At 40.8% G+C, this 23,741-nt stretch overlaps 1 protein-coding gene across 3 annotated transcripts in view; it reads left to right on the forward strand.

The window, feature by feature from the left end:
* Nucleotides 1-23,741, forward strand: part of AFF3 (ALF transcription elongation factor 3) — a 341,137-nt gene that overhangs the window by 186,404 nt on the left and 130,992 nt on the right. For all 3 annotated transcript variants that reach the window (XM_075426755.1, XM_075426765.1, XM_075426776.1), the window contains exons 5-7: nt 10,489-10,575; nt 16,105-16,141; nt 21,353-21,404. In XM_075426755.1, the coding sequence (XP_075282870.1) occupies nt 10,489-10,575; nt 16,105-16,141; nt 21,353-21,404 (176 nt within the window). The remainder of the gene's footprint in view (nt 1-10,488; nt 10,576-16,104; nt 16,142-21,352; nt 21,405-23,741) is intronic.

Here is a 23,741-nt window from a genome sequence, read left to right on the forward strand (position 1 = left end):
AACCTAGTACTGGGTTGTCTGTATATTTAAGGAAAACATTTTAGATGATCACAGATGACCTTTATGGAACAGCAGTGACTTCTTAATGTGAAGGTATTAAAAGGTCATATGGAGTATATATGTTTCCAAGAAACATAGGGAAGGTAGCGAGGAGGGCCTTATGAGTGCTTGACTCTCATCCTGGTATGCAGACAGCCGAGATACAGAAATGCAGTAATGCTCTCAGATTTGGATGTAGAGACATAACTGAGGAGATGGTCTAATAAGAACTGTTAGGACAGCCTAGTTGAAATCATAGCACTGCCAGGAAGTCATCTCTGGATTCTTTCTCAACTTGCGTGTGTCATTGTAGCAACAAGAGGCCCAGCACTGACCAGTATCTCTGTGCTAGCTGCCATACAAACATGAGAAATAAGGCTTTGCTCCAAGGGGCACAAGGCCAGACTCAACCTCCCCAGCTGGAGACACTTTAGGACTGAGTATAGCAGCCTGGACTCCGTCTCTAGGCAATACAGAAAGTCAGTGCCAGAGGATGCTCCAGATCTTAGGTCCGCTGATGTGCCCAATGCTGTTGTCTTTATCTTTTCTGCTGACCATAGCAAGAGTCTCAGGCAGAGATGCCTTCATTGTGTTGACCCCTAAGGTGAATCCCCAAGGTGAATTGTGATGCACCTGAACCCTGTGCAATCCAAAGCAGCAGCAGAAAGCTATGGGCAACAGATTACTGATACATAAGGAAAGAGCAAACATTTTTTCTATTTTTTCTAAAACACAGTGGAACATCCCTTTCTCTTAATCACTGCTTTTGTGGTCAGTACCTCCCATTCACACATGAATACAAGTGGTTCACATGTTTTCTTGACTTATAAAGTCTGTATCGAGAGCCATAAATGGTAAGAATTTTGAAGAACTGAAAAAGAAGCTCCAAAATAAAGAGCAAGAATCCCACTTAGGTACATTTTAGATGTGAGTCTGAATGATATATTTTATCACCCAGTCTGACTAGTGTTCTGACCTGTGTAACAAGCCAGATAACTGCAGCTGCTCTCCCCTCTTTTGAGCCCATTATCTTGTATTTGGCTGAAGCACATCATTCACAAAATCATGCTTTCTTGATCTTAAGACTTCAAGAGATGAAGATAGGCATTTCCGTAGTACTGCATCCTAGCAGTGAGCCACAGCTCATAAGAAGTTGTTCCTTTTCACCTAACTTCAGTTTGCCTTTTTGTCCTTCTATCCATTGGCTCATGATAAAAGAAGTTAGTGGTTTTTCATCATTTTCTATTATTGTGAAGAGACAACTTTTTCCATTAAGACCTGTTTGGAAGTTTTGTATACAGGGACTCCTATTAAGCATGAAGAAATTTGATTTTTTCAGTCATCTCCTGTGAACCTTGTTGAAGGTGTGCAGTAGAGGTTCTGCCTTTTACCTTGGGACACTTGACAGCTGGCTACAACTAATTTTTTTAAAAGTCACGCTAGAGGTTTTTTTCCACTGTAAAGATTCTTATGCAGATCAAGCATAGTACCTCATAGCCTAACAGGGCTGATCTCTGTAAATATCCGTGAAATTTTTTTGTTCCCTTTTTCACTTTCTCAGAATTTCCAGCATTTTTGAAGAAATGTTGAAAAAGAAACAGGCTACTCCAACATTGGGCTCACCAATTTTACTGTGCTACTTACTTTTCCATTTTCAAATACACAATGATGGAGCAAGCTCTTAGGGCCAGAGCATGAAATGTTGGGACATTATTTTCAGTAGCTTGTCCTCTGGTGATCTCTTAACTCCTTTTTGGGTCCAGTGCACTACTCTACCAGGAATATATGGTATTCTTCATTTATGGACCTGAGTTTGTCTGTGTTCAGCTCTGTCTGTGTACACCTCTATGCTCTTAGCTGAACTGGTCTCTGTTGGCTTCAGCCATCACATTTTGCCACTGTGCTCCTTCTAGAATATGAACCATCAAGATTTAACATCTTTCTGTCAGTTCAGATCTAGGAGGCACACAATGCCGCCTTGAGAATGGATGGTTGAATTCACACACACTGAAGCACGCAGTGCTACATTGATTTCTTAATCTCATTCAGAATAAATGACTTGTATATGAATAGATTCCCCAAGTTGTCAGAGGATCATAAACAAAATTGCTTGCTAATTTCAGTCAGCCACATCCATGCAAGGTTGTCCAGGAAGGATTTACAGGCTGCTTTGCCTTGCAGAACCTCTCTGTGCTACGGTAGGGAAAAGGTAAGGAGAGTCCCCGCCTTCATGCTCAGCTCCACAGTCCGAGGTCCCCGCCTGCTGTAATTTCCACCTGTAAATTGAGCACATTTCATCTAATATCATTAAGAAACCACAAGTGCAAAACCTCTTGGAGCTACACTTTATAGAGCCACATTTGACAGCAATTTAACTGCCAACACTTTAATTCTGACTTTTTTCTTTTTATGGTCTTTTCTTACCCTCTCTATCATCTTTTTGCATGGACCAAGAAGTTTTTTGTAGTAGCACAGAACAGAAGCTTTCTTTCTTCTTGTGGTTGGCAGCCTTCTCAGGTACGTTAGCCAAAAGGCATTCTGGTAGCACCTTAATCCTTAACACAGAGCACAAGGTATTTACTTCATGTGATGTCTGCCCGTAACTTGTGCAGAGAGCACACAGTTGCTACTGTGTTACCCATGAGTTTGTGAAGCTTGAAATACTCAAATCAGTTGACTGAACAAGCTGAGCTAAAATTATCAGTTCATACGTCCCTCTGGTGAATCTCCACTGTAGATGCACAGAAGAGCTCTTTGTATGAGACCTGGGGCTCCTGGGAACCAAGTAAGTCTTTATAGTATCCCCAGTCCTCTTAAACTGGCCTCAGGAGTATGAAAGACTGGAACTAAGAACAAATTAGGCCAAAGGTATGACCTGCTGTTTCACTTTCCGTCCAGGGGGTGAACCAGGACCACTAATGTACTGATCAGAAATCTTCCAGTCTGCCACAAAACAAGAACCTTGAAAAATTTGTCTAGTTTAAAAAAAAAGAATAGCTTTTTCCCCCCACAAATCTTGCTTCAGTGACCTCCTTACATTTAACAGTGTATTTCTGTCCAGAATAAAGGGATGTTTATGACAGAACATTACATACTTTTGTGGCAAAGATATTTCAGTATTGCTAAATGTTTACCGTGATGGCATTTTTATTTTATCCAAACCGCAGATATTTTCCTTAGTAAATGTATCTTAGTTTTAGCTTTGGGCTTTTTTTTTTGTCTGCTGCTTTGTCCATATTAATACAATCATCCATCAAAAAAAGGGTAAGACCCTGACCCGTGACCTGGTCTTCATTTTCAATAGCCTTTGTTTTAACTTCTTGCAATGTTTCCAGAGCAATCCTGAGGCCACTACCATTGCTTTGTTAGCAGACTGCAGAATTAACATGCTTGTTACAATCTCTGAATATGTGGACTATGTGCACTTTTTCATTATTATCTGAAATCATGCAGAGATCTGGACCTTGAAGTATCCTAGGTCTTTTCCTTTCCTCTTTCTCTTCCCCCCACTCCCAAGAGGCAGCTATTCATCTTCATTAGCCACTTCTGTTAGCTTGCTGCCAACTGAGACTAGAAAACTAGCTGCATCAGTCTTGCATAGCAATTCAGGAATTAGAATCCACAGTCCTTGGGTGCAGGAGGTTAATGCACTAATAAAGATTGTACCTTGATTAACCACTTCATCTCAGCTTGCCCAGGCAAGGCTGGTTTTCAGACAGTTTGTCATATCATATGGCCCAATGCATTCGTCTAGAAACATAGCTTCTTAGCTAAGAACAGATATTCATATCTGCGACTAAAGGAGAAATGATGTCCGTTTTTTTTTTCATTTCAGTGAAGAATATTTAAAAGTTTTTAAGGGAACCCTCTAAATTCTGTTCTATGATTTACTTGTAAAGGGACACATTATTCCTTTCTTGATAGTTAGAGATAAATCTTTCTCTCTTAAACTCTGATATGAGAGAGCATGACGTGGGTTATACCCTTATTAACACTTGCTCTTAGAATCAAACCCCATTTCTCTTGGGTATCCATAGCTTCTTCTGGACTTATAGGCTCATTTAATCCCCCACAAATGAATAAAAATCTGCAAGACTTTTTGTTGAAGAATTGTAGTCATACAACAAAGGACCTAAATAAGTCAGTTTGATAAGTAAGCAGCTGTAACCTTCTTTTACATTTATCTGTCCTAGATTGCTGAACCTTGACTAAAAGTTGCAGGTTATTTGCAGGATGGTTCCACTAAAGCAGACATAACGTATTCCAAACAGAAAGTTATTGCACTGGAATTTGTGATTCGCTGTAGAGTGAATTGATCCACAGATCACGTTGCAAATGTTCATGATTTGGAATGGTTTAGTTCTGTAGATACAAAACATCTGGAGATTTAATGCTGAACACATTCTTTAATGCTGCAGTCTGCAGAATCTCTGACCTTCTCCCTTTCCAAGGGCCTAATTTCTCTTTCTTTCTTTCATTCTCCCCAGCCCACCAGCACACACGCGCGCACACACACACACACACACACAGAGTCCTGTTTCTGTCAAGCAATTTCAGCCGATGCCCATCCATGCAGGTCTGAAGAACCAAGCACAGCACAAATGACACAGTCACAAGCTACACAATTACCTTTATTTCTTTGCTTAGAACAAAAAAATTCCTTGACAAGCACTCTCACCTGGATTGTCATGTGTCTTTGGATGTTATTGAATTGAAAGGAATTAATGTTACAGATGTAACAGGGCATTTGAAGGGTCTTGGGAGTGGAGCCAAAGGGGAAATGTGGTAGAATGTGTTTTGCAGCAGATTGGTGTGAAAAAAGTGACTCCTTGAAATCATTTTAGCAGGAGCAGGGGAGACAGAAGAACTGCTGACTGAGGCTCAGTGTTGAACTGGCACCCAGCTTGGCATAAATGGTATCCTTACGGCTATTTCAGCTCCACGACAGGGCGCTTGTAGCAGTTCCCTTATTTCATCCTTCAGTGGGTGGGTGAAACGATGTTTGTCACTTATCTCAAGTTTAGAAAGCATTTTGCATCATACATGACATAAATATTAACTATAAATTATAACTTGCCCAAATAAGTGGATGGGAAGGAAGCAAAATGGCAAACAACAAAAGCTGGAAAATGGTGAGGTATTTTGTTGGGTGGTGGTGGTGGTTCTGAATAACATGTTACCAAAAAGACAATGACAAAATAAAGAAAGATGCTCAAATGGAAAGAGGAAAATTACCAAGTGCTCGAAGGAAACTATAGGTTTTAGGAGGAAGAAGAAGAAGAGTTAAGTAGATGCAGTTTGGGTAAGTGACATCGTAAAGAAACAAGAGGAAACGGCTTTATCTTTCTATTTTACAGGAGTATATTTGAGGTTTGGGTTAGATATTTACAGCAGTAACAGATACTAGAGAAATCAATTTTTTGAGAAATCAATTTTTTGGGAACCTTATCAGAGTGAAATCCTGTCAGCTTCAACGTAGTCTCCGAAAGTTTCAGTGTCAGACTCTGCTTTGGATGTTTGACACTAAAAATCATAGCCATGTTGTCAGCTAGTGGCAGTGTAGCTTCACTGAACTGAAAGGGATCTTTGCCAACTGACAGCGGTTAAAGAGAGAGTCTCCTGTGTTAAAAAAAAAAAACATATTTTATGAAGGCAGTAGAGTAACTGGATTAGAGGTTCTCAGACTGTGTCCTGTGATCACTTGCTAAAGGGTCTTGGAAAGCTCTGCATTAGCTTTGTGTTGCCTTGACTTCCAGCTGAATAAATATATTCAATGCTTCTCTAAAATCTGCATTTTAGTGTAGCTTACTACAAAGAAAGAGCCTCTGCAGTCCCTGTGAGTGAACCACCAGAGTATTTGCAAAGGAAAATTGTGTCTCAACCAATCTCCTATAATTCCAGCGACATGTCAGTAGAGCAGTGGATGAAGTTGAGCCAGCTAAAGTAATTTTCAAAAGGTGTTTGACAGGGTCCTTTACAAGATACTACAAACATTTCTTAAATCATCGTCTGTGGAGAGACAAAATATTATGAATCAAAAATTGGCTAGGTGAGCACAAGCAAAGAGGAGGATTAAGCAGTCAATTTTCTTAATGGCCCGATGTTACGTTCTGGTTTTGGCAGTGAATGAACAGCAAGATAATACATGTTGCTAGACTTTAAATCTAGATGATACTGGTCTTCCTACTTTTTATTAATTACAATTTTTTTCACTCAGTTCAACCGTTCCTGGTATCATGTGCCACACAGCAAGATTGATGGCACTAGATAAATAGCATTGCCTTAAGTCTGAGAGTGAATACTGTTATTTACCTCTGCATGGTACTTTTCCTGAAAAATTACCTACAAGCTAGGGTTAAAAGACCCAAAGAAAACACTGCCAAGCAGTCATTAATCCACAAGAAATGTCTCGTTACTTAATTGTTGCTGCGGAAACTGAATTTGGAGCAAGGATACGCAATACTGTAGATTTCTTTATTTGAAGGTTTTCCCTTCAGTAAGAAGAAAAGCCAAGTTGGCACATTGACTAAGATTAACTAGGCTTGGACCTTTATAGCTTGTAAAACTGGACATTTATGTATAACTGCTGAAAACTGATTTACTACAGGTGGAGAAGAGTAGAGTTGTAGAGTTACAATATGTGTGTGAATGAGGCATGCCGTCACCACCACCAAAAAGATGTCACTTTGAAACAACATAGAGGCAACGCTCACAAGGAGAAACGTGTGTTAAAGAAAAGAGGGGGTCTCAGAGCTGCCCCTCGATCCTGTGCATCTGGCCACAGGAGGACAAGGGCAGTCGTCGTCGTTTCAAACAGACTGTCTTGCAGTTGGGCACACGTGCTTACCCACATGTGTCTTTCAGCAGTCTAGTCCGGTCTTCATTCTTTGATCCAGAAATCTTTGGTTTCCCTGCATCTGGACGCCAAATGGCTTCTCAGTGCCTCATTTAATTAACATTGTTCAGGACTTTATGGTTAACTTCATTGAGTTTGGAGAAAGATCTAAATGAGGTTTAATTTAGACCGTTATCTTGTAGTGGCTGAAATTTTCCGCTGCAAGGTGTTTTGGACATATTTTTTTGTTCCATTATGCTGAAAAGAATCCCTGCTTTTTTCTCTTTCTAGTTTCAAAAATCTTTTGTGTAAATCAATGTTCTAACACCAATAGGAGGGTGCAGAGTATCTTAAGTACAGTTAAGTTTTCATCAGTCCATTTGAAACATTGTTTTCAGTCCAGTGGGTGCTTTATGCCAATACTGCCAATCCCAGACTCCAAAGACAGGCAAGTTAGCTGAGCGGAAAAAAGGAGGTGTGCACAAAAGTTTATTTTAACAACAGAATTTGGGTCCTTTCTGTTTAGTTAGTTAGATAGCTGCCTTTTGGGCTTACATTTTCAAACATTTCACATAATGTACTAAAAAAAGATCTTGATATAATCGTATGTCACCACTAGTGCTTTTAATCTGTCTCAGATATCTTCAGAGTCTAAAATCATGAGATTTGGCACACAGCTGCATATTCTGGATTTGTTTCTGCTTGACCTTGCAAAGTGTTGACACTTGCTGGACACCTAAATCCTTTCTCCTGATCTTTGATATTCTGTTCTTGGCAGTCAAAAGGAGACTATGCACATAGTTTAATGTTTCTCTTTTTGAGATATATTTTACTGCATTTAAATCTTACCACTCCTCAGTGGTGACAGTGTATAGTTTGGGGTATTTTTTATGTTAGTTTTCTGACTTCTTTTTTTGTAATTTGATTTCATTTTATAATTATCTGAATACTAAAGGGTAGTTATAAATACACCATATGATCACAATTCAAAGTATTATTCTAGTGAATTCATATATTCGTGATAATGGCAATTATTAACCCTGGCAAATATCAGTGGTCTTACTAAATCTTTGTGTCAGAAAGGGTTATGTCAAATTTAAATTATGTAGAAAGCTTTATTATATACCACAACTCAAAGTAAAAAGGGAGAAGAGAAGCTAGCTGAAAAAAAAAAAAAAAGACCATTAAGGCCATTTTTCATTGAAGTGTGGATGAGAAGTAATCATGGGGAAAAGAAAAAATGAAAGATTTTGACATGTCAAAAAAAAAGGTCACCCTTATTTTTAATCAGCCCTCTGGTCCTTTCCCTGGATGAAGGTGTCATTGTCAGACTTGGGAAAGGTGGGAGGGAAGAGCTTTGCTGCTGTAACAGCATGGCATGTAGCAGACATCTCAGAAGATGTTTCCCTGGAGGTGACAGTGGGGGTCAGCCACCGTATATCCTGGAGCAACTGCTTCTTGGGCAAATGGAAATCATAAGTACTGAACAGCATATTTCACAGCTAGGAGAACCTCAGGTCAAAGCCACCAGATGTTCCCAGGCTAGCTGCCCCAGTTCTTCAGTTGACAGAGATAACATAAAGCATTGACTTTCAGAAGAAAGGGACACATAGTTCATTCATTTTTTTCCCCACTTCTGAGCTCAGCATCTCAACTTGCAGGGAAAAATACTTTATTTGTTTGGGAAGGGGTTTTACCAGTGGAAACAGCTTTAGTCTATATGCACAACATGCCATTTTCTAGAAGGTAAACAAATGGTCCTGTAAGGGAAAAGCAGAGAAAAGCACGTGAGAAAGCGATACTTTTTTAGATCACAGCCTTATGGCTAAATGTCCACATTGCAAACCTCCTTTTTGTCAATTTATTCTCATATACCTTTACTGTTGGAATATTTTTCAATATGCAATTCCTTAATCTTTTGAAAACAATACTGTGTGTGCCAGGTGCTTGCGGCAAACAGCAATCTGGTTGTCTGTGGTTTTTGTTGCCTGAGTTTAAAGAACTTACTGTACATTAAAAATTGCTGTATACTCCTATTGCTGGCACTTATCAGATAAAGAAGTCATAAGATGAACAATCTGCCTCAAAGAACTGAAAAGCAAAGCAGTTCTGATACTGAAACTGCAAACCAGATGATGCCCTGATTAGAGGCACGCACATAGATTACAGACGTGTGATAAATCATGTAACTTTTTAGCCTCAAATAAAATAAAAGAATGCAGTTTTTATTAGGAAATAAACTGTTTATCAAGAATGCTTTAAAGGTGACATTTATTACTAATAAACTATGTTGAAAGGGCTGATCCTTTCATTGGCAGAGCAGCCGGAGACTTTCCTCTATGTAAATATGCCCCAGTGCAGTCTGTACCGGCTCAGGAAGCACTTCCATCAGCACTAACGAAGGATGGGCAAGAGACTCACCCGCACCTTTTTTCAAACAAGAACATTTTCTTTTCTCTTTAAAAAGCAATGAGTCATGGAAATATAACTACAGTATTATTTTGGGACTGGTCGTGGATCTCAGCACGACTCCTTGGAATATCACTGAGAAACAATTCCACAGCCAGCTAATGGTATCAAAACCCAGCAAAGCATCTGTCAGACAAACCTGATAGTGTCAGCGAGCCCCCTGCTCAGGCAGGATGTTATTTGCTCTTCAGCTCTTGAAACTTATGGGACGGCTCTTCAGGGTTGTCATGCTCCGCACTACTTCTCTTATTAATTCTGTCAAGTTAGTGTGTACCAAATATTATGACTGCTGGTGCTGAACATGTCAAAAAACATGTCCATCCTTTAGCAACCTGCACTAGAGGGGAATATGAAGCCTCTCTCTTAACAAACTTCTGGTCTCAAGTGTTTAATTTATACCTCCCCAAAAGCAGCCTTGCTTTGGAGATCTACTCATTCAGGCTTGAATAATGATGGTATTGAGCTACCTGAAGCTGTGTTGAGGATGACTGCATACAAGTCAGGTCAAACTATGTGTGTCTCTACGCTATTAAAAAATGTCCTTCAGAACAACACAGGAACGAGACAAAGGTGGAGTGCAGTACACCTTGTTTAGGGTTTGCCACGTGTCTATGTCCTACAAGGCACAAACACCTTGCAGTTAGGAACTTATTCAACTTCTTTACAACAGTAAAGGCAATTTTAGGAATTAACCGTTGATCAAGTGTCAAGCATTTATCATTCTGACCTTGTCTGTGAAATCTATTTTGTGATTAGGCCATAGTGTGTACCCCATTACTTGACCATGAATTGAAATTTCTGTTCCCATACTACAAAAAAAGTTCTTCTGTTACTCTCACCAGCCAGAATAGATTGCATGATTAAAACGTGGTTGCAGATTGTCAGAAAAATCAAACTTCTTGCATTTAAGATACATTAACTATTCAGGAAAATGAAACGGTGCTTAAGAGCTGCTCTCAAGAGTCTGTGATAAAAATCAATGTAGCTCATGTATTGTCTAGATTATATGTAAACGGGGCATTTCCTAGAAGCTGCAGTAACTTAAATATTCCACTACCCGGGCACTCTTGCTACTGATAAACTGTCATTGTCTCCTATTCCATTGACTTTCTAAACACAGTCTGCTGCATAATACTGTTTTACAGGAGATGACCCATTCATGGCCTCCGCCACTGTCAGCTATTCACACACCAGGAAAGGCAGAACAAAGCAAATTTCCCTTCCCAAACAAGGTAAGACACATAACATCATGAAGAACCATGCCTCCTGCACCTAAAAATATGTCCAACATGAGCCCTGACTAAGCATGTGAGGTCTCTGGGCTGAGGTTGATGCCATGCTGATGACCTTCTCCATTTGTGTGCCAGTATTCCCTGCTTTTTCCCTGCTTACAGCTTCTGCAGGGCTACGCGGTCTTGTTTGCATATCTCCTGGAGGCACCACTGATGCTGGTGTGTGGGTCATGGGCTCCTCACCGCAAGGCAAAACCAAAGGTGTCCCTCGTGGTAAGTCCAGATGTGGTGCCTTCTGCGGGCACCTGCTGAGGCTCCTGACTGATACCTCAAGCACATAGAGCTGCTGTGAATCAAGAAGCTCCTGCTCACATCATTGTTCCTGCTACATTTGGCTTCACTAGCGGATATTTTTGTCAGAACCACTGAGTTCTGAGGTGGGCTTTACTAATACGCTGACCTCTGCAGTCAGGGGCATACATCCCCTGCCACTAGCCTGGCTTCAGTGGCAGCTTTGCTGGAGAGACAGGGAGCCCAGTGCCATGATGCCCAGAGGGGCCACAGAAGTATTTGCCAGGGAAGTATTTGTTCCCTCAAGGGACCAAAGGCACTGGTCCTGCTGATGGTCCATTGAAACCAGCTCCACTATTGTATATGTATCCCAGGGAGGATGCAGTGCGGCATGGTAAAGCTCATCGGCACAAGCTTGGGGAAACCACATTATTTATACTTCCTAAGTCAGGAGGGAATGATATCAGCTATCCTACGCAAGAGCCAATATAAATTTCACATTGTATCACCATATACTGTTTATATGCCACAAGCATATTTCATGAAGTGTTCAAGCTTGAAAGATTGTATTGATGCTGTTTATAGCCTTTCTCCTGTTAAAGCAAGCTCCTGTGGTAACTTTTAAGTCCATTTTGCAAAATTTAGTGCAGGGAATAACTATAACCACAAAGCCAAGAAACCTTCAAGATTTGCCTACAAGAAAACAGCTTTTCCGTGGATGTGTGTGTCACGATTTTGAAGCACCAGGGGTGTAAACCAAAACATCTCTGGTATGTTATGAAAGAATAAGAAAGAAATAACTCACTGTCTGTTTGTTCGTTGGAGGCAGACAGCTGATTGAAGACGGTAGGCAGGCTGGAGGCTTGTTACGTTAGAGCAAGTCCAGTAAGAGACAGATGGATCAGCAGCTTACAAGCAGGTGAAGTGCCCAGATATGGACGACAAAAAAGAGGCCGTGTTTGCAGCTCTGCAGTTTCTGCCATAATTACCACCACGCAATATGCTTGCGTGGCACGCGTGCAGACGTGGCATGGGCAAGGTGTGCACCTGTCAGCGTGTCTGTGTGGCCGTTGTGAATGCACTTCAATCCTCACAGCTAGATGTATTGTGATAAATACCGGAATAGGAAAACCACAGACCATAGGGCACAGCTGTGTGAATAATGGTTGATATTGACTTTCTCATCTTCTCTCTGCCTGTTCATCCATCTCTCTGGGAAATATTCTAATAGTTTGAACTGCAGAGCCATTTCAGAGATCTACCATTCATTTTTAAAGAGCCTTTTCTAGTTGGTTTCTTTTTCTCTTACCAAAGTAGAATTTCTATTTTATTTAATCTTAGGATGGATGAGATTTCACCTAATAATATATGAGCATACTTTTGTACATATAATAACAGCACAACTGTATTGTGGCCTGGGTGGTCTGCATGGTCAGAAATTAGAAGGCTTGATGTGAGATGGGGAAGAAGTACCTAACAAAACTCAATGGAGTCCTGGAAAATACTGGCCATAAATCATGCTAATTTTAGAAACCACTGCTATTTTAAAATATTTTGAAATAATTAAAAGCTACTTCTATGGCTTACTCTGAATCTGTACAGTCTCAGACTTTAGAAAGCATCTGCTTTTCAGGCTCCAAAATACAAAGAATGATTTCCTAATTTTTCAAAGGTGTTTTTGAAACATTAGTAAGCTAGCTATTGCTTTGCACAAAGTGTGGTGTAAAATCTTTACTGGATCTTGTATAGGATGTCTCCATAACTCTTAGGAAGCTTTCCCAAGATAAGTTACGTAGCTGTCCCAACTTGTTAAAATCTAAGGACTACACCAAACTGTTGTGGATCGCACATTATTCAGATAAATGGGCCTGTCAGTTAAGTAGTGGCTGAAGCCAGCAAAGAGGCTAAAAGGCTAAATTCAGGACATCGACTTCATCTCTTATTTCCAAGCAATGCATGGTACTGTGAATTCATTTTCAGTCTTTATGGCAGTGTTGAGAGATCAGTTCAGTTCATTTGCAATGACTCTTCCAGCCAGAGAAGCAAGTAGGCTGCAATCCTTTTTAACAGAAGACAGTTCCCAAGTGTAAAGATACTCATCATTTTGGAAATGAGAAAAAGAGAAGCTTGTAGGACTCCTGCCCTGTTGCAAGGATGCGAATCATCCTTACTTTTCTGTCTATAAAAACTCGGTGTCAGCATCATTAGTTCCCATGCTTGCCGTGCTGCTTTTAACCTGCAACTCAAGTAATTAATGATCTGACAGCTTGAAACTTGAAATTTATGAATTCGGCTATTAAAGTTGCAAAGGCCACAGCAACTATAGCTAGACTGGTTTAGAAATCAGTCTACTAGTAAAAACTATATAGCTGAGGTTTATGTATCATAAATATAACAGAATTGCATATTTGGAACTGTGCATGTGGATGTGTCCATCTATGTAAATACGCTGGGGGGATGGGGAGATGTATGTGCATATGCTGTACCTGTATATGAAATCAGACCTTGTTAACATAGGAGGTCTACATTAGTGCACAAGAATGGAAGGGAAGTCCAGGTCAGGTATGACGTGTGCGGCAGTGCCCAGTAGGTGTCCCAGCACAGCCCTGCTGAGAGAGCATATTTAGGGAACTGTCCTTTATGCAGTAGAGGGCATAAAGTTACATTTCATCCTTAACTTTTAATTTTCTTTCTCTGCGGAGTTAATTTGTAGTCTTGAATTTACTAGGAAGGGGCAAGAACAGTATTTCTTGTTTTTCAAAGCTTGAGGATAATTGAATCAGTGTGTGATGTGACAGGCTGTGTGTGCTTTCCTTTCTCCTATCTCTGTCACACTTTGTTACGTACAAATGATCAGGCTTTGTTTGATTGTAATTTTATTAAAAACATCTTAATAAATAAACTTTAAATGAATAATTAGATTTGGTAAATAAGAGCTCACTTGATGCTTGTGTGAATGAGCTTTCATGTTCAGGCATTAATTCTCTACTCTTGTGCAGGAAAAAATGCTGTTAATTCTGCTGCCTGCTTTGCTCTCTTTCTTCATTTATACTGTGATTTCATGTCTTGAAAGTTTGAGCAGGTGTTTGATTTCTAGTTAAGTGTATGTGATATTATGGGATCAGCCATCATTTTGTTATTTGAGAATCAATTTATCCACTCCAGGAGAACTGGTGCCTTGTCACAAAGCTATTGGGTGATTATTCTCAGCAGAAGCTAAGTTATCATAGTGATGTTATTCTTCACGTGCTCAATTCATTTACTTTTTCCTTTCTTGATGATTTTAACAAGCTGGAGCAAATGTACTAGAAAATAATCTCGAGAGGTAGAGACTTCATCTTTGGTTTTTAAGTTGCATAAAATTGTACGTTTTTCCTACCTCAGTGGCAGCATTCTCTATTTTGCTATGAGATTTTTATATTAGCCTTTATTATTAAGAATGATTAATTGAGAATCAAGACACTTATTTTAAAGAATCAGTTGAAAAGTGAAAATGTTATAGCTCATATGTTTTGCTGATGTCAGATTTGGGACTGTGCAGAACCAATGGCAGAGGTAAGATAATGTGCTAGGCAGTTAAATGGAGGGTGCATTCTTCCTGAGGTTGATGAAAATGTAAAAGAGTGAGCGAGATCCTTGTTTAGCAGTTTCAAATACTTTTGCAAACCCAACAGTATTTCCATCAAAAAGATTGTATACCCCCAAACTTCTCTAGATACATAAATTTATTATTCTGGAAACTGAACATACTCTAATAGCCTACTTTTATTGGATACTAGAATAGCATTTAAATTGAAGTGTGCATGTCACCACATCACCACTGCGAGCTGATCCTGACTTCTTAAGATTATATTCAGTCACCAGAAAAAAACAGGTTTTCATATCCCTTCATCAGAAGCATTCACAGAAAGCTGAGGCAATTTGTCAAAAGTAGACAATTTCAAATATTGAGAAATTATTGTCAGCATGTGAAACACGGTACCTATCTTTTCATACTGCAGTTGAAGGTAGAAACTCTTAGGGCTTGCCCAAAAATGTGATGTCTCGTATTTCAGCTGCGTAGGATGGCGGTGAATTGCAGATGTGTATTATAGCATAAAAATTACAGATCAAAACCATGCAGTCTGGAGACCCTTGGCTCTAGAGCAAATGGTGCAGATTGAGAGGATCTGACTAGCCAAACCCTGGAGACCCCAGTGCCTGAGGTCCAGGCAACCACCATTTAGAGATGCCAAGAAACTCTTGGGTCCCTGAGCCTCTGAGGCATGTTTCGGAGTGACTCAGCAGCAAAATCTCAGCTTGGCCAAGCTGGAGCATCCTAGAGCTCTCTGGGGACTTGCAATTCCTTTCTTGATGAGCTGTGCATTTGGCTCATTGCTCAGCCTGTGTGGACAGGGACCTGATCTGGTGCCTGATTCCTCACCGAAAATGCCTGTATGTGTTGCTGTGGGTGCTTGGCCTCCCCAAGCAGTCTTTACTGCAGTTGTGACTGCAGCATGTATATGAGGTGGTATTTCTGTGCGTGTCTGGGTTATTCAGACGCAGACTTACATACAGCATACCTTCCTTGCTGGCATCCGTAGCAAAATGGGTTTTTTTCCTTAATTTAAATATTTTGTTATCATTTAGATTTGTGTTTCCCTTCTACATATAGGTTTCTTTTATATTTTTGTCAATACAAACAAATTCTGTGAGTAAAATATGTGAACATTTGCATGTGAGGAAAAAACGGTCTGGTTTATTGCACCATGTTCATAGATATTGCAGTTGTGACACAAGGTTGACCTTGTAATCTCGGGGACCCAGAAATCAAGTCCGTATTTCCGTTCTCCAGTGCTGTCAATATCAACATGTGAAAAGGAAAGACCAGCTGTGCTACTACTTCAGGAATCCAATGGTCCATGAAACAATATTGGTCTTCCCTCTGTCTTCTCATCTAAACTTGTAGAAGATAATAGACGAGTTTGGACTGATCAATAAATGAATAGTGAGCAGGAGAGTCGTAATAGCTATACAAGGAATTGCACCATGAAAGGGCTGTTGCGAAATAAATTTACAAACCTTAGAATTAATGGATTTTCAAAGAAATACTGGATTTGTTCTTGTAATTGAAAATTGCTTTCAAACTGAATGAACAATTAACAATGCTGTTTGTATTGTTAAGGTAATGTTCAAGCAATTGCAGCTAAAAATTGCCATAAAAATAACACACTGTACCTTTTTCTGTTATTACTGTAGGAATCACAACAGGGATCTACAGGACACAGCAATACAAGTAAGTACCAACTCATTTTCTGGCTGCGTTGGGTGGAGGAGATGACAATGACTACGGAAAATGAGTGACTGATTAAGGCACCAGCAGCAGACTGGGGCAGTGCGGAGCCTCAGCAAGCAGCACTCAGCTGTGGCCAAATGTGGAGAACTGAACTGAAGAGTGACCATCAAAATGTCAGCTCTTTTGGTGGACTGGGAAGGACCAAAAGGATTCATTTTGCTATGACCATTTTATTATGGACATGAAAAAGACTGAAAGTGCAAAAGAGTGGCATTTCTAGAAAGCCAGAGAAGAGCTGACCTAGTTGCGTGGCCAGATCCAGACTGCCAGAAAATTCTGCAGGAAGACTAGTGATTATTTATCTTTCATAGGCAATGGTACGTTTTGTGGCTATTGCACAGTAATACGCCACATAAATCCTGCCAAACTAATAACAGACAGTGTCTCAAAGACCATATGGCCATGGGTCTTTTTGGCTACAGCAGTGTGGGCAGGGAAGCGATGTGTGCTTGTGTGGCTCCTGGTTGGGGCTTTTCAGTGGACTCCCAGATTACAAGTCATGGTGCAGATCAGCAGCACTTCAATTACGTTTAGTTATGGTAAAAAACTTAGCAGCTGTGTTGAAAGGAAAGATCGAATTGTTCTGCAAAACAAAATATTAATCCTCTCCCCTGACACCTCTGACTGTTGTTAATGTTGTCTTGCATATTAAAAATACATGATGCTATCCTGCTCTCAACATAAAATCATCTCACCCAAAAGAACTGTTTTGCTAGCTTCCTGACCTGTCAGCCAGCACAAAGCTCTGTTTGCAGATTACAGGGCTGTGACCGAAGATGAAAAATGCCCTGAGCTGCTAGGTAGGGCTTTGAAAGTGGCTGGTCACCTGCTGCGTGAGAGAGAAGACGTCCAGAGAGACAAGGCTGGGAGATGTAGGCTATTAAAACCGTGTGGCTCTTTGCTGGGGAAAGGTCGGTGTGTGGAAGACAATGTCGTGAAGAAACATGCAGTGGTGTCACTTAATTGATGGCATCGGTTTGATATTGCTGAGGGTACCAGCACTCAGGAAATAATAAAAGGCAAAGGGGATGAGGTTCTGGCAGAAAATAATGAATACAGTAATGAGAAAAGGAAGCACAAAAGGACCATAATAGAGAGGGCTATGCAAACACGCGCAGAGTCACGAGCATGACAAACACACCAGCTGAGCTGAGGTCTTCGCGGTGACATCAAAGGCCACAGTGCTTGGCCAGCTTTGGTCATAGTTTCATTTTGAGTATTTCCTTCTTTCAACACTTTAATAAAATAGGTTGTTCTGCAGATCTAGGGAAACCCACTTTCCTGTGGATTAGGAAATTGGTCCTACCTCCTTACGGCTTTCTTCTGCTGCTTACTCCATTGGTCTCCGACCTCACTGTACTTCCAGTTCCCCCATCTGCTCTCCCACACCACAGTATCTCCAGCTTCTTCTTATCTCCTCGTTCATCCTGCTCAGCAGCATCAGCATATATTTGCAGCTGGGCTGGTGCTGCACTTGGTACTCCCTGGCTGATGGCAACCAAACCAAAGAACAGCTGAAAGTATGCAAAACATTTTCTTCATTTGTGGCAAAAGTTAGGGTTGCTGTCAGACACCCAGACACTTTTCCTAATGTTGCAGGGGGAATGACTTCCTCTGAGACCTGTATTCATGATGATTCCTGTCAAGGTGCTGGAATAAGACATCGAATAAGACACAGTTAGAATGAGACTTAGACCTTACCAGTCCTGTACATCAAACTCAAAGGAAAATTGGAAGAAAAGGGATTTGGATTTGAGGAAATTCTAGCAAATGAGTCTATGTGGGAAAGAAATCTAATGGTCTATGTGCTGTGTTATCCAAATGCACATCTTCAGAGTCCCAATTAGGTGTTATTTCCCATTGCACCGTGTCTTCCTTGGAGTGGCACTTGAGCCTGTCATTTGCAGTGGTTTTACTCCGACTGCAGACGTTGTCCTTCTCATGGATAGCATTTGCATTTCTCTCATCCTTCCCCCACAAAGAAATCAAAGCATTTAAAAACCCAGAACGGCTCAAGCTGTACTGCTCTGTCACAATAAACATTATTTATCCCTGTTACCCAGAAAGGGAAACTTGGCCTGGTTAGGTTGAGTGATTCACTCAAATGCCAGCTCAGAGGAGAGAACTTCTCTGGCCACCCACTATGCAACATGGAAATCCTAGAGAAGTTCGTTTGAAATTCTTTTTTGAAATGAGAGAAATCTGGACACATCTCCTCTGTATCTAAAAAGGTTAGGAAGGGAGGTGTGTGAGCTGAGGTAGGAACCAACGAAGATCTCCCAGCTCTGTGACTAAGGATGTAAGGAGTGATGGTGCGTTTTCACCGTGTGTTTCTGGAGGCGTATGTATGCATACACACACGAACACACAGACAACACAGACACACTCACACATGTCCACACCCATTTCAGGAGAAATACACAGCGCTTAGCACCTGAAATAAAGCGTGCTGACAGCAGTCCCATAGCGACGTGGGTAACATTTTATTTCTCAATTCCAAAAAGACTAAGAAAAACAAAGAACAAAGAACAAATTTGCCCATAGGAAGAAGCCAGAGCTAGAGAGGATTTAGCAATTTGGCAGATGCCAGCCTCCCACAATGATACCTGCATGCGTTTGGCGGGTGACATGGAAAAGGGAAAACAAATCTTAGTCTGGCCAAGAGTGAGTGCGAAAAAACCAAGTTGTTCTGACAGTTAATTCCCTTTTACGTAGGCTTATCCAAAAATCTTATCTGTACTGTATCTGTGACATTCAACCATGCTTAGTCTACACACATTTTTTAAATTTCTGTGATTCAGTCAAGTGAGAACAAAGTTGGTAAGAACTGATAAAGCATTAATGGCCAGATTTGCTACTCTGATAGGCTGGACCGATGCGTTTCTACCATCCGTACAGGCTTCGTCCTGTCCCCTCCGCATAGAAGTATGTTAAGTGACGATTAGCATAAAAGCAGCTGCAAATGCTTACTGTTGGGTAATTCATTAATATCCAGTTTGGCTGAATCACAGAGATTCCCTTTTCTCTCTCCGCACAGTACTTACGCTGTTTCCCTTGTTGCTGCATTAACATACATTGCTCAAAGTAGAACTGATGTGAACTCTGCTGGCAAAGCACTCAGGAATCCATATTCCCTCTCACACTCAAACAAACCGGTGTTCATGGCAATAATTCATCACTTATAAAAAGCCTAAGTTACAAATAGAAAATCTTTGAATGTATGCCAACTGTTACTGTTGGTTTCTTGTTCCAAATTACCATAATGCAGATGAGCTCCAGAGCTCCAGGCACGCTAAGGCTGACAAACGTATACTGTAGCAACAGCTTTCTAGCCAGCAAGTTCATCATCTGGATATAGTTTCTGAGGTCTCTGCTAAAAGTGTTAAGTGACCTGGAGATTATGGAGTGGATGTATTCCATCCTGTGTGGATGCCCAGCTTGTGCCTAAATTTTAGATGCCTTTGTAAATGCTTAGCTTCCCTAGAGGTCCACAGAGAGGCAGCAGTGTTTTTGAAGTCATCCAGAGCTTTCCCCATCCTGTTCATTAAAGTTTAGGCACCAAAACTGGGTAGACACAAACCCTTCCAGACAGGAGGATGAGATCTAAAAGCACCATGGCAAGGTGTCTGTAATACCCAGAACCTCCTCCACAAGGTACCTGCTTCCAGAAGTTCACTACCTTCAGCTTGCTTCTATACAGCAGTTGAAGAACATTGGTAGCAAAACCATGCCTCTTCTGAAGGCAACAGCAAGTTTTCCAGAGGTGCCTCTTACAGCCATTGCTGGCACCCCAGTGCTGTATGGAAGCTGAGGGTGAGGACTTCTGTCAGCAGCAAATGGGTGATATGTAATGCTTACGTGCATGGAATAGATTGGGGCCTGATCCAAAACCCACTCAGCTCAAGTCAATGAGTAGAAAATCAGACAACACTGAACAGCCTGACCAAAATAAGCACTTCTCACATTTTTTTTCAGAAGGCACAGGTGGATTTTGGTTTAACGAACCTCATTAAAAGGTAATGGAGAAAAACTCATCCATCAGTAAGCCAGTCACACTCAACCTCTGCACCTCCTTGTCTGCTAGGCAACATAAACTCATGTGTAGACAGCTACTAGCATCCAGCGACGCACAAGTGGAGCAGCAGCTGCACAGCACAGTCGCTAGGTCCAGAATTCGAGTTCAAGGTGATTCGAGCGGCATACCCTGTACATCCATGGTAGAGATAAACAAAAATCTTACACTGATGTGCAGCATTCTCGGGTTACTCAGAGAGCAATTATTAAAGCAAACAACATCAGCCTTATTTTTTTTGGGGGGGGTGGGGAAAGGGGGGAGACTTGGCCTGACTTAGCAGAAGCAGTACCATCCCATCAGCTAGCAGCCTGCTTCCAGGTGTCTGTGCTGTGTAACTAAGTTGTGTTGGGCAGATATGTGATTTTGGACCCAAGAAGGGGATCATCACAAGCCAACATACTATGCCAGGACCCGTGTGAGTCATAAGGAAATGTGAAGGGGCATCCCTTGGGCATCTGATACTTCTCAAGCATTTGAATACCTGACTTCTCCTGGGGTTGAGTGCTTAAGCCAAAATACACAACATTACAAAGAGGGCTTCCCCAGCTCTGACCTGCAGGAGCTGAAGATCGGATCCTTAATCTGTCTATATGAATGTGAATCAAAACATCCATTGGCAGAATTGTGTCCTAATCACTGCCTGACTAGCTCCTGCTGGTACTGTTTTGCTTTATATGAAATAATGACTGTTCCTGGAGCAGGATTTTGGAGCATGTGCATGTTGGATGGGGTAGACTCTCCATAGCAGAGCTGTAGGGAGGGCCCTAGAGAAATCCTTTCCGTTGCCTCAAGGTCTGCTATCCCTGGTTGTCCTCTAAGCAGCCTCTCTTGTGGAGTTTCCTTGCCTGACATTTCCAGAGTAGATGCAGCAGTGACAAGAAAAGTCAAGTCAGGGTTGACTCCCTGCTTGCAAATACTCCAGCAGCGCCCCTGCAGCCCTGTGACTGCCTCGGCAGCGGTCTGCACGTGGGACAAGAGTGGTCACTGTCAGCAATGAATAAAGCATTGACTTGTCACATCTGATCAGTTTCCATATTGACCCATTTCTGATGTCATTTTCTTCTTCTCTTTTAAAGGGAAAAGTGATGTAGAGCCAAAGAGTCCAGAGAAAAGCGCAACCCAGACATCGTAAGTCACGTTCGCGTTTAAGATTGGAGAAGGCAGCTGTGTTTTTATCAGATTTGTTGGGCAAAATAGAATTTGTTTGTTTTCATTAAGATAAAGCTCTTTCACTGATGCTTTTCTTAAAAGGGCTTTTTAGATAATGACTAAACATTAATTATTCCTAGAACTTTTGTGTGCCAGTAAGTCAGAGATCTTTGCAAGGCAAATGGCTCCGTATCATGCTGAATAGATATGAGATGATTGCTGTGGGTGTGTGAGACTGGCCTTTACAACCTGACTTCAACATTACCTTAATGCTGCCGGAGTTTGTCACACTTGCTAAAAAACATCATGTCACATATGCCTTTGATGTACTGATGTAATTTTAAAACACTGCAGTCTACAGCTTCACTTCTGAATTACTTGAAATCCAATTACAGCTATCTCTGGTCTCTCACGATTTTGTTGATGTTTTTGAATTAACAAAAGAAGTCGAGAAATAGATAGGAACAGTCACTTGTAATAGATCAGTGTTCACCTTCACTCTAGTGCAACAATAGAAGCTTTTACCTTTTTTAACTCTAGTATACAAAGGACTGAATTGTTTTGCCAACATAAATCAGTCTATGAAACAGATGGGCTGCAAGTTAAAAAAAAAAAAAAAATAGCATCAGTCTCCCAGACAGAGGTAGATAAGTGAATTCCTTTAATAACTACCAGGCAGGAGCATTATGAATTTCTGCAAAACCATTCACCTTTTTAATCCCATTTGAGGGAGGGAAGTTCGTGTAACAGTCAGTCATGTGAATTTTAGAGTGCATCTTGCCCATAATTTATGTTTTCTGATTCCTGTTATTTAAATTCAGAGCATTGTATCATGTAAATCTCTCAAGGTGTCACCATTTGTTACATGACCAAAAGTAGTCACAGAAGGAGGTGCAATAATGGTGATTTATTGTGGGATGTTTAGATTTCTGCTGCAAATACGCATTAAAAATCTTCTGGAAATGAATCTAGAAAAAGATTTGACATGGTGTAAGAAATGGTTTGTCCTGCAGATTGTGTTGTGGAATGTAATTACAGTATGTTGGCATATTTAGCCAAACTTATTAAATGAACTAAGCATTAACAGCCTTATGCCTTCTGATAGTATGATTGCTGGGAATGGTTAATAGAATGATTCCAATAATTACCATTTTTAAAAATAATATTGCAATAAAGACTGAAAGAAGAAGGGTTTTAATGCCATCTGGAGGTATTTTGGAGAAATGAACACATTTATTTTTGCTGATATTTAGCAATATGTAAAACATTGGCTGTTTTTTCTAGTTGGGTGTTATTTTATTCATGAGGAATGTTCTTTCCTTTCTCCTTCTTCATCAGATGCAAATCCTGTAAGATCTCTGAACTCACAACAGGAGTATCTCTGAACCCAAAATACGGGTTCAGAGATACGCCCCAATATGCTTATGGTTTTGGTTTGAGACTGCATACTGTATCATATAGTGTGCTGTATTAGATACAGCAGACTTCAGTATCTGATTAGGTGTGAAAAGTTCCTTGCCTAACAAAAGATCTTACTACAACCTTCTGAAACTGTGCTGCCTACTGGATGTAGTATATTTATAATGCTTATCTTTAAATTGTTACTATATGCTAAGGCTACCACACAGCAGATACTGGTTCCCAGAGCAATTTTTAGAAATAGAAGTGACTGGTTACCACTGATAAATGACTTTGTTGAAGAAGCAGAGGCCCCCCTAGTTAGAGAAATTGTTTGTGTGGAAAAGGAGGCAGGAGAGAAAGGAGGAGAGGAGAGGAAGGGAACCAGCAAGTGCTGTGCCAAAAGAGGAGGAAGAAAATGAGAGGGATACAGCTAAGAAGGAGGAAAAGGAACCACAAATGCCAAATTTTCAGAAAGAGATACAAAACTGAGAGCAGTGGAAGAGAAAACCAGAGGTCAAACACTGGAAATGAGAAAGAAGGGAGAGTGATATGAACAAAAGCTATCAGTAAACTAAAAGGTATGTATTACTGAATAGAGAGCTGGATACCTGAGTGTTACAGTGAAGTAAATTAACTCATGTTGATGTGTAGGTGCACACTGGTGTCCCAGTTCTCTTTCTGCTACCTTCTGTTGGCCTTCCCCAGGTTTCTTTTCTGCCTTCTAGGACAGACTTTTATCCCTGGTTCTCAGGCACCCATGAATACAGATTTTCTCTATTCCTTTGGGGATGTAGCAGCTCGCCCCTGTGCCCAAGATGCACGATGAGAAGGACCCGCAGTGCAAGCGTACACGTGGATGCATGAGTGCACATGCCTGGGCCCATCTACAGCAATGGACGTACTCTTCTCTTGGAG

This window comes from Opisthocomus hoazin, chromosome 1 (genome assembly GCF_030867145.1).
Source record: "Opisthocomus hoazin isolate bOpiHoa1 chromosome 1, bOpiHoa1.hap1, whole genome shotgun sequence".
NCBI lineage: Eukaryota > Metazoa > Chordata > Aves > Opisthocomiformes > Opisthocomidae > Opisthocomus > Opisthocomus hoazin.